Below are 9521 nucleotides of genomic sequence, written 5' to 3' on the forward strand. Positions count from 1 at the left end.
GGTGCACCCCTGCTCACCCCCACTGCTGACATTCTTTTCCACATTTGGGGCTTCACATTTATTGGGGTGCACAGACATTTCACATCCCCCCTCCCCCCAATTCCCCATGGAGTGCATCCTCTCCCTGATGTGGGGGTGTCCCCAACAGCCCCCCAATGCAGTATGGCAGGGGATGGTCTCAGCAGCATCGTGGCACCAGTGGCTTTGGGGGGTGGAAAATGTGGCCACTCACCCCCAAGGAGTGTGTCTCTGTTTTGGGGGGGCCCCCTCAGGTCCTGGGGGGTGAGTGTGGCTCAATCCCTGGGGCCTATCTGCAGGGAGGAGAAGGGAGAAGCTTTGGGGGGGAGTTGGGGGGTTTTGGGGTTGAGGGGGGTTGGGATGTGGGGTTAGGGGGTGGGGGTTGGTTAGGGGGGTACAGGGTTTGGCAGATGTGGGGTGGAGCATTGGTGGGGGGAGATGTAGGGTTTGGGGTGTGTGTGGGGGATGTGGGGTTTGGGGGGCTAGGGGGGATGTGAGGGAGGTTTGGGCATTGTGGTGGGGTTGTGGGATTTGGGGGGGCTATGGGGAAGGTGGGGTGTATGGGGTGGGGTTTTAGGGGAGGAGATGTGGGGTTTGGGTTGGGGGGATGTGTTGGGGAGATGCAGGTTTGGGGGGGTATGGGGGGTGGGTGTGGGGTTTAGGGGGTGGTTGGGTGTAGGGGGGTACAGGTGGGCTTTTGGGGGAGTCCCTCACCCCCAGGGAGGTCCGGACAGGGGACAGCTTGAAGAGGAGCCGCCGCCACTCCTCAGGACAGACGGCCCGAAGCTCCTCAGGGCTCATGTGCAGCAGCTGCTGCCCTGTCAGCACCCCCAGACACCGAACCGTGCTGGGGGGGACACCCACGGGGCTCAGCAGGGGGGACCCCCCTCAGCTGGAGCCCCAGGGGATGGGGGGAGGAGAGGGGAGGGCTCAGGGGGTCACTCACAGCCGGGAGAAGCCCTTGTCCTGCAGCCAGGCCGTCACCTCTGCTGGCGGGGAGCTGGGGTGCAGGCTGGGGGGACTCACCTGAGGTAGGGTACAAAGGGGAGGGGGATGATGAGGTGACTCCCTCCTCCAAAGCTGCTCTTGGGGTTGGGGGGCTGTGGGAAGGGGGATACCCACCTGCTTGTGGTTGTACCCCCCCTGCTGCTCAGCTCCCAGGGGCTCCAGGATGTTGCTGGGGACGTAGCCCTTCTGCCCATGGCTGTCCTGCACCAGCCACCACTTCCTCCGCTGGTCCAGGACCTGTGGCAGAGAGGAAAGGGGGGCAGCGCCCCCCAGCAGGCAGGGTGGGGGGATCAGCACTCCATCCTCCCCAGGAGCACCCACAGAGCAGGGGGGATCCCCTGTTTTCTACCTGCAGTGTGTCCCCCATCCCCACACTCAGCTCCTGCTGGTTCCTGCCCTGGAACTCGTACAGCACTCGGACCAGGTCCTGGGCAGGGAGGGGAGCCCTGGATTTTGGGGTGGGAGAGAGGGAAAAGAGTGTGACACATGAGCATCCAGCTTTGGGGGGAGTGCAAACCCCACCCCATCCCTGCACACCCACTTACGCTTGGGCAGGACGGTCCCTGTGGCTGCTGCCGGGTGACTGTGGGGAGGGGAGAGGGGGTGTTGAAAGCAAGTTGGGGAAACTGAGGCAGGAGGACAGGTGTCCTGCCTCCCCCCCCAACACCAAACCTTCCCCCAGCCCCCCACCAAACCTGCTCCAGGGGAGGGGGCAGCCAGCCATCCGAGAAGACGGGGACGTAGCCTGGCACCAGCTCGCTGCCGGGGAACTCTGCCCTGAGCCAGGGAGGTGAGGTGAGATGCATCATCCCCCCCTTCAAGCTGAATCCCCCCCAACTTTGGTTTTGGGAGAGCTGGACCCCACCTGGTTTTATTCCAGGCACTGCCCAGGCTCTTCCAGGTGCTATAGTCAGTGTGGTTCAAGGTCCTCTCCAGCAGCTCCACGGCCTCTGGCAGCAGCAGCGGAGCCTCCACGGCCGGGGCCAGCCCGGGGTGGGGGCACTGGGCCAGGACCTGTGGGGCAGCCCCCCGGGATGGGGGTGTGGGGTTTGAGGGAGTTTTGGGCTGCTCCCTCCTCTCCTTCTCACCCCAGGGTTGGGGGGCTTTGGGATCAGGTTCTGGGGCACTCACAAAGGAGAGGGCGGTGAAGATGAGGTGCAGCAGTTCCGGAGGGGATGGCTCCTGCATGTGCTGGTGGGTCCTTCCCTGTGTGGAGATGGGGGAAAAGGTGTCCCCACGCAGCCCCCCATCTCCACACAGCCCCCCCACATCCCCAGCCTGGGCAGGGTGGTGCCAGGGCTGCCCAGGAGCAGCAGAACGGGACCTACCACGAGGTTGAGGGCGTATTTCACCTTCTGGAAGAAGTCTGTGTAGTCGTCCCTGGAGGGCAGAGCTGCAGGGGCACAGACAAGGGGGTGGCACCGGGATGGTGCCCCCTCTGCACCCCCCTCCCCAGGGCACAGCCCCTCCCTCACCATTTTTGCCCTTCCTCTTCTTCTTCTTCTTCTGGTTGGTGCTGTTGTCCAAGCCCAGGGCTGTCTTCAGCTGCGCCACAAACTGATCCAAGTCGCTGAGGACGTGGTTGAGGACCTCCTGTGGGAGCAGGATGGGACCCGGTGGGTGCTGAGGGGTGGCTGGGAGGGGTGGGGGGGGATCCCCATCTGGGTTTGGGATGGGACTTACAACATCTCGGTCTGAGTCAGCCGTGGCCTCTGCTGGGGGGCTGCTCCATGGCGGGTGCTGGGGGTCTGGCACACCTGGGGACAGGGGAGGGTGCCAGTGCTGCTCCCCATCACCCCCTCCCAGCCCTGCTCCTGGGGAAACTGAGGCACTCACTGGCTAAGGAAGGGGCTGCAGAGGGCCCTGGCCAGGCTGGATCCACGGGCTGAGGGCAATGGGATGAGGTTGAACAAGACCAGGGGCTGGGTCCTGCCATGGGGCCACCCCAAGCCCAGGCACCGCTCCAGGCTGGGGCAGAGGGGCTGGGAAGGGCCTGGGGGGGTCGGTGCCAGCGGCTCAACAGGAGCCAGCAGCGTGCCCAGGGGGGCAAGAAGCAAAGGGCATCCTGGCTGGGATCAGCACTGGGGTTGCAGCAGCAGCAGGGCAGGGACAGCAGCACTCTCTGACACTCCCTGACAGGAGGCTGCAGGGAGCTGGGGGTTGTTTCTGCTCCACAGTAACAAGAGGAAACTGCCTCCAGTTGCCCCAGGGGAGGTTGAGGCTGGAGGTGAGGCAGAACTGAGAGGGGTGTCAGCCCCTGTGCCAGGCTGCCCAGGGAGCTGGGGCAGTGCCCAGCCCTGGAGGGATCCCAAAGCCCTGGAGCTGAGGTGCTGAGGGTCAGTGCTGGGCTGGGCAGGGTGAGGGCAGGGCTGGGGCTGCAGCAGCTCCAGGGGCTTTAACAACCAAAACCATTCTCTGGGAGTCTCTGACTCTCTGAGATGCAGCAAATCCTCCCCTCAGACTCACTGTAGTCCAAGGAGCGTGGCCCATGCTGGGGGGCCTCAGGGAGCTGGGGGTTGGGGGTCTCTGCCCATTGCTCAGAGGCTGGGGAGGAGCTCGGGGCGTAGGGCGGCAGGTACAGGCTGCTCCTGGGGAGAGGGGGGTTAAAGGGGGGCTGAGCCCAAAGGTGGGGGGTCAGTGTCCATGGGGATGGGGCAGGAGGGGAGGGCTGAGCCTGGGGATGGGGTATGGGGGGGGTCTGTGCCCAGGGGGTGTGGGAGAGGAGCAGGGGGCTGAGCCTGGGGATGGGTTTAGGGGGAACAGGACTGTGGCCATGGGGATGGGTTTGGGGGGGACAGGACTGTGGCCATGGGGATGAGGGGAGTCTGAGGGGTGGGAGGGGGGAGAGATGGGACAGGAGGGACAGAGGTGGGGGGTCTGTGCCCATGGGGGTGGGGTGAAATGGGGCTGAGCCAGGAATTGGGGTACTGAAGCCAAAAGGGGGGAGTCACCCCCCTGGAAGGGTGAGGGGAGATCTCTGCCCAGGGGCAGGGGATGGGCAGAAGGGGGTTTTCCCCCCCAGGAAAGGACTCTTAGGGGATAAGGGGGCAGCATGGGTTTATGGGTTTACAACCTGGGGCCGGGGGCGTGGGTGAGAACCACGTCCCCCCCTCACCTGTGTCCGTACTGACTCCTCTGCTCCTCCTTCCACTGCTTCAGCAGCGTCTCCAAACTGCTCTTGAGCGCCTCTGCCTGGCACAGACCCACCATCAACCCCCCCAGGCCGGGCTCATCCCCACCCCCGCCCTGTCCCAGAGCCCTCCCCAGGGCTCACCCCCGGCTGCTCGCACTGGAACAGCAGGACGCTGGTGCCGGGGGGGCTGCGCTCCTGCACGCTGATGCTCAGCACCGAGTCGTAGCCGCAGCCGTCGAGCAGCGCGGAGCAGCCCTGGATGCTGCCCAGGGGGTACACGTCCAGCTCCTCCTGCCACGGGGCAAACGGGCTACTGAGCTCCCCAGGGTGGCTACCGGGGGGGGGGGTGTAAGGGGCTGCGAGGGTTATAGAGGGGGCTGGGGAATGGGAGGAGGTTGTGGGGGTTTAAGGGTTAATGGGAGCTGGTGGGGTGGCACAGCTGAGTTTGGGGGGGGGGGCACGGGGTAGGGGTGTGGGTACCAGCTTGTGGGGGGTCTGAGGGTGCTGGGGCATGGGGGGGAATCAGGGTTATGGGGGTGCCATGGCCCGGGGGGGGGCACAGGGCTTTGGAAGGGGTACCAGGCTTTGGGGATGCCCTGTCCAGGGGGGTACCAGTTTTGGGGATGCCCTGGCCCAGCAGGTACAGGGTTTTGGGGGTGCTCTGGCCCATTGGTGGGGGGGTTCCAGGCTTTGGGGATACCCTGGCCAGGGGAGTACAGAGGTTTGGGGGGTTCCCTGGCTCAGGGGGGTACCAGGCTTTGGAGGGTGCCCTGTGCAGGGGGTATCAGGTTTTTGGGGGTGCCCTGGCCGAGGGGGACACAAGATTTTGGGGGTTCCTTGGACCAGGGGAGTGCCTGGCTTGACAATGCCCTGGCTCAGGGGTTTAGCGGGGTGCCCTATCCGGGGAGAGAGGGGATCAGGTTTTGGGGGGGTGTTGCTTGTGTGTGTGTGTGGGGGGGGGGGTCATACCTTGCTCTCCACATCCCTCAGCACCAAATCCTGGTCCTTGACCTGCAGGATGAGGTCCTGGCCCCAGACCCGTCCCTGTGCCTCCAGTGCCTTGAGGCGTGCCAGGCAGTCCCTGGGGCTGCGCACGTCCTGCTCCAGCCGCACGGTCAGCAGGTGCTGGGGGGGTCACACGTCATGGGGAGCCCTCTGAGCCCCCCACACCCCCTAAACCAGCAAAGCTGGGGGGCTTGGGGCAGGTTGGGGGCTTGGAGGGGGAATCTCCTACCTCAACGTGGTGCTGGAAATGGCTTTGGGGCTTGAGGAGGGACTGGCCATAGTCCTTGCGCTGGTCTGTGGGGTCAGAGGGGGTCAGGGGGGGTGGGAGGGGGGCAGAGGATGGGGACATGGGGGGGTTTGGGGGTGCAGCCCCCCCACCACTCACTGTAGATGCTTTTCCCACTGGGGCGGACAAAGCTGTTGGGGTTTGGGAGCAGAGGGGGGTCGTCACGGTCCCGCCTGGAGAGAGGGAGGAGGGGTGGTGGAGGGAGGAGGGATGGTGGCTGGACCCTTCCTCACACCCATCCCACGGGGGGGTCCCAAAGAGGGGGCAACTCCCCCCCCCACTGGGTACTCACCAGGACTGGGAGTGGTTCCAGCGCGTGGACACGTCTCCCATCATCCTGGGCACAGCGATGGCAGCTCAGACCTGGTCCAGGGCCCTGGGCTGGGCACAGCCCCCATGTCACCCCCACTGTGTGTGTGCCAGGGCCCCCTCTGCCCCCCACTCCATGCCCATCCCCAGCCCCCTGCCCCACTCCCCTCTGTGGGGTTCACCCAGACCCCTCTCCCATGTCACTCCATGGGGTCCCTGTCCCAGGGGGCTCTGTGGCGGCCCCTCTCACCCCAGTTTGGTGCCAGTGTGTCGGCTGCCTGGGCTGGGAGTGCGCAGCAGAGGGTGGCACAGGCAGAGGGTGGCACAGGCAGAGGGTGACACAGGCAGAGGGAAGGGCCTGACGTCAGCACCGCACCCTCCTGCTCTTTGCCCAGTGGCATCAGCTCCCAGCCTGGAGGGAGGGGTGAGATTCCCCAGCCACAGCCCATCCTGGCACAGAGCTCTGAGCCCCTGACCCTGGGCTCACCCTGAAACCCAGGAGCTGCTGGGCAAATCCTGCCAGGGCAGCTTGTGCCAAGGAAGGAGGCAGATCAAGGTCTGAGCCCAGGACTAGGTGTGTGTGGCAGGAGCAGGGCAGGGACTGTCCCCTGTGCTGGGCCCTGGGGAGGTTGCAGCTCCAGGGCTGTGTCAGTGCTGGGCCCCTCACTCACTGCCACAGGGACACTGAGGGGCTGCAGCGTGGCCAGAGCCGGGCACGCTGGGGAAGGGGCTGGAGCACAAGGGGCTGGGGAGGGGCTGAGGGAATGGGGGTGTTGAGCCTGGAGCAGCTCTGCAGGGCCCTTCCAGCCCCCACCATCCTGGCATTCCATGCTCCTGCTGGGGCCCTTGGCTGAATCTGTCCCTTGGCACCCCCAGGAGCCCCCTGGCCGTTGGACCTGGGTGAGCCCCTGTCCCTGTGCACAGCAAGGGGGAAATGTGGCTTCAGGAGGCTGTGGGTGCAGTTGCAGGGCTCTGCTCTCACTGCAGTGCCAGGGGCACGGTGGGATCACTGCTGGGACTGGAGGGTCAGGGGAAGGACAGGCCAGTGGGGTGAGGTGCTGGAAGCTGATGAGAGTGAGCAACTGGCATGGTCTGAGCTCTGCCCAGGTGGGGACAAGGAGTGGCTGAAACTTTATGGCTGAAGACAAAGGTGCAGGTTGATGAGGGTGATACTGTTGTGGGAGTTGACTACAGGCCACCTGACCAGGAGGGGGAAGGTGATGAGATCTACAGACAGCTCAGAGCTGCCTCATGATCCTCTCAGGGGAGTGCTGGACATGTTCCTGTGCCCCCTGATCACTGGGAACCTGCTTTAGCAGGAGCTGGGGCTGGAGCAGCTCTGCAGGGCCCTGGGATCCTTCACTGGGGTCCCAACTGGGATCACATGGTGCTAACTGGGATCACATGGTGTTGATTTGGGTCCAGCATCTTACTGAGGTCCCAGTGTCCTTCATGGGGGTGCTGGGGCCCCAGCTAGAACCTCATGGTGCTAACTGGGGTGTAGCATTGTTAACTGGGGTCCCACCATCCTCCATCTGGGCCCTGGGCGTTCCAACTGGGAGCCTGTTGTTGTAACTGGGGTCACATGGTGCTAATTCCAGTCCCAGTAACCTAACTGGGGATCCCAAGACACTACTTGGGAACTCTCTCATTGCAGTGGGGTGGGTCACAGGATTGGACCTCTCAGAGAGAGAGGGAGTGGGGGACATGAGTGTCTGTGGGGATGGGACATCCCAGGGGCCAGTGTCCTCATTAGGGTGACAAGACCCCAGCCACCTTCATGGAACCCCCAGTACTGGGGGCACTGGGCAGATTGGGGAGACTGCACCCACAACCCTCCCTTAGGGGACACCCTTGAGGGGATGAAGACACTTTGAGGGTGACACACAAAGCACTTGGCCCCCCTCCCCAGGACACCCCCCACCCACCCAACTGCTGCCCTGGGGTTGTGGGGGGCACCCACAACCCTCTTTTGGGGGAACAATCACGATAGAGACACCCCCTCCTCCCCCCAAAAAAGCCACCACAGCGTGGGAGGGTCAATATAATGTTCCATACTTTATTACAACAACAGGCAGTGACACAACCCCCCCCAGCCCCCCTCAGCCCGAGGGAAAGGCTTTAATGACCTTGACATCATCAAGGGGCCGGTCCTGGGCACTGGTCTCCACCATGGCCAGTCTGGCCAGTACCCCCAGGCCCTGGCTCACCCTCCCAAAGATGCTGTGCTTGCCATCCAGCCACTGAGCCGGTGCCAGGGTCAGGAAGAACTGGCTGCCATTGGTGTCGGGCCCTGCGTTGGCCATGGCCAGGATGCCAGCACCTGGGATGGAGAGGGAAGGGCACAGGGTATCAGCATGGTGGGGGCTGGAAGGGCCCTGCAGAGGTGCTCCAGCCCCAGCCCCTGCTAAAGCAGCTTCCCCTCGCTCAGGGGGCACAGGAAGGTGCCCAGGTGGGGTTGGGAACCTCCCCTCACTCACCTGTGAACTTCAGCTCAGGGTGCAGCTCGTCCTCAAAGTGTTTCCCATAGATGGAGGCACCACCACGGCCTGGGCAGAGGGAAAAGGGGGGTCAGATGGTGTCAGCTCCCTCCCCCATCCCAGCAGGGGTCAGTGGGGGCTGAGGGGGGTCTCACCAGTGCCAGTGGGGTCCCCTCCCTGCACCATGAAGTCCTTGATGACTCGGTGGAACTTGGTGCCGTTGTAGTAGCCGCGGCGGCAGAGCTCAGCGAAGTTCCTGCAGGTGCGTGGGGCGTGTTTCCAGTAGAGCTCCAGCACCAGCGGGCCCAGCCTGGCACAGATGGGCACAGGGAGTCACTCCCAGCACAGGCATTGTGCCTGCAAAAGCCCTTGAAGCTGCTGCAGCCCCAGCCCTGCCCTCACCCTGCCCAGCCCAGCACTGACCCCTCAGCACCTCAGCCCCACGGCTTTGGGATCCCTCCAGGGCTGGGCACTCCCCCAGCTCCCTGGGCAGCCTGGCACAGGGCTGACACCCCTCTCAGGGAAATAGTTCTGCCTCAGCTCCAGCCTCAACCTCCTCTGGGGAAACTGGAGCCCGTTTCCTCTTGTTACTAGAGAGCAGAAACCAACCCCCAGCTCCCTGCAGCCTCCTGGCGGGGAGTGTCAGAGAGTGCTGCTGTCTCCCCTCAGCCTCCTCTTCTCCAGGCTCAACACCCCCATTCCCTCAGCCCCTCCCCAGGACCCTTGTGCTCCAGCCCCTTCCCCTCCCCAGGGCCCAGCACAGGGGACAATCCCTGCCCTGCTCCTGCTGCCACCCCAGTGCTGATCCCAGCCAGGATGCCCTTTGCTTCTTGCTCCCCTGGGCACGCTGCTGCCTCCTGTTGAGCCGCTGGCACGGACCCCCCCAGGCCCTTCGCAGCCCCTCAGCCCCAGCCTGGAGCGGTGCCTGGGCTTGGTGCGGCCCCAGGGCAGGACGCAGCCCTTGGCCTCGTTCAGCCTCATCCCATTGCCCTCAGCCGCGGCTCCAGCCTGCGCAGGGCCCTCTGCAGCCCCTCACTGCGCTCCGGCCCAGCCGCGCTCCGCCCGGCCGTTTCACACGGCGCACACAGCCCGGGAGGGGCCCCACAGGCCCGGGGGGCTCTGAGGCGGTCCCGGGCCCGCGCCGGTGCCGGTGCCGCGGCCGCCTCGCGCTTACGTGGTTTCCATGGAGACGGTGGGCGGCTGCCAGGACTCGGGCGGGACGGCCGCCATGCTCACGCGGCCGCCGGCTCTTCCGGGATACGCCCCGCCCCTTCCGCCACCC

General features: G+C 64.9%; 2 protein-coding genes across 2 annotated transcripts; both read right to left on the reverse strand.

The window, feature by feature from the left end:
* Positions 1-174: 174 nt before the first annotated feature.
* EPS8L3 (EPS8 signaling adaptor L3) lies at positions 175-5828 on the reverse strand. Its single transcript, XM_062013885.1, has 19 exons — positions 5743-5828; positions 5550-5623; positions 5394-5458; positions 5129-5284; positions 4301-4450; positions 4142-4218; positions 3493-3614; positions 2710-2783; positions 2511-2619; positions 2355-2419; positions 2158-2232; positions 1892-2040; positions 1722-1803; positions 1572-1609; positions 1376-1472; positions 1141-1263; positions 965-1044; positions 733-865; positions 175-311 (listed from the first exon to the last, which is right to left on the reverse strand). Exons 1-19 carry the CDS (start codon positions 5784-5786, stop codon positions 294-296), a joined length of 1731 nt encoding a protein of 576 aa, XP_061869869.1. The 5' UTR covers positions 5787-5828; the 3' UTR covers positions 175-293.
* Positions 5829-7804: 1976 nt separating this feature from the next.
* On the reverse strand, positions 7805-9509 carry PPIL1 (peptidylprolyl isomerase like 1). Its single transcript, XM_062013614.1, has 4 exons — positions 9414-9509; positions 8395-8549; positions 8240-8308; positions 7805-8082 (listed from the first exon to the last, which is right to left on the reverse strand). The coding sequence occupies exons 1-4, from the start codon at positions 9467-9469 to the stop codon at positions 7862-7864; spliced, it is 501 nt and encodes a 166-aa protein (XP_061869598.1). The 5' UTR covers positions 9470-9509; the 3' UTR covers positions 7805-7861.
* Positions 9510-9521: the final 12 nt, after the last annotated feature.

The sequence above is a fragment of the Colius striatus genome, chromosome 22 (assembly GCF_028858725.1).
Source record: "Colius striatus isolate bColStr4 chromosome 22, bColStr4.1.hap1, whole genome shotgun sequence".
Taxonomy (NCBI): domain Eukaryota; kingdom Metazoa; phylum Chordata; class Aves; order Coliiformes; family Coliidae; genus Colius; species Colius striatus.

Excerpts from the sequence above, each read along its gene's own strand:
- EPS8L3 (XM_062013885.1), bottom strand. The coding sequence starts at position 5,786 with ATGATGGGAGACGTGTCCACGCGCTGGAACCACTCCCAGTCCTG. Across the intron at positions 5,285-5,393 it reads ATTTCCAGCACCACGTTGAG|CACCTGCTGACCGTGCGGCT; the intron begins GTAGGAGATTCC and ends TGACCCCCCCAG. Across the intron at positions 2,420-2,510 it reads GAAGAAGAAGAAGAGGAAGG|CTCTGCCCTCCAGGGACGAC; the intron begins GCAAAAATGGTG and ends GTGCCCCTGCAG.
- PPIL1 (XM_062013614.1), bottom strand. The coding sequence starts at position 9,469 with ATGGCGGCCGTCCCGCCCGAGTCCTGGCAGCCGCCCACCGTCTCCATG. Across the intron at positions 8,550-9,413 it reads ACCGTCTCCATGGAAACCAC|GCTGGGCCCGCTGGTGCTGG; the intron begins GTAAGCGCGAGG and ends CATCTGTGCCAG. Across the intron at positions 8,083-8,239 it reads CCCTGAGCTGAAGTTCACAG|GTGCTGGCATCCTGGCCATG; the intron begins GTGAGTGAGGGG and ends TCTCCATCCCAG.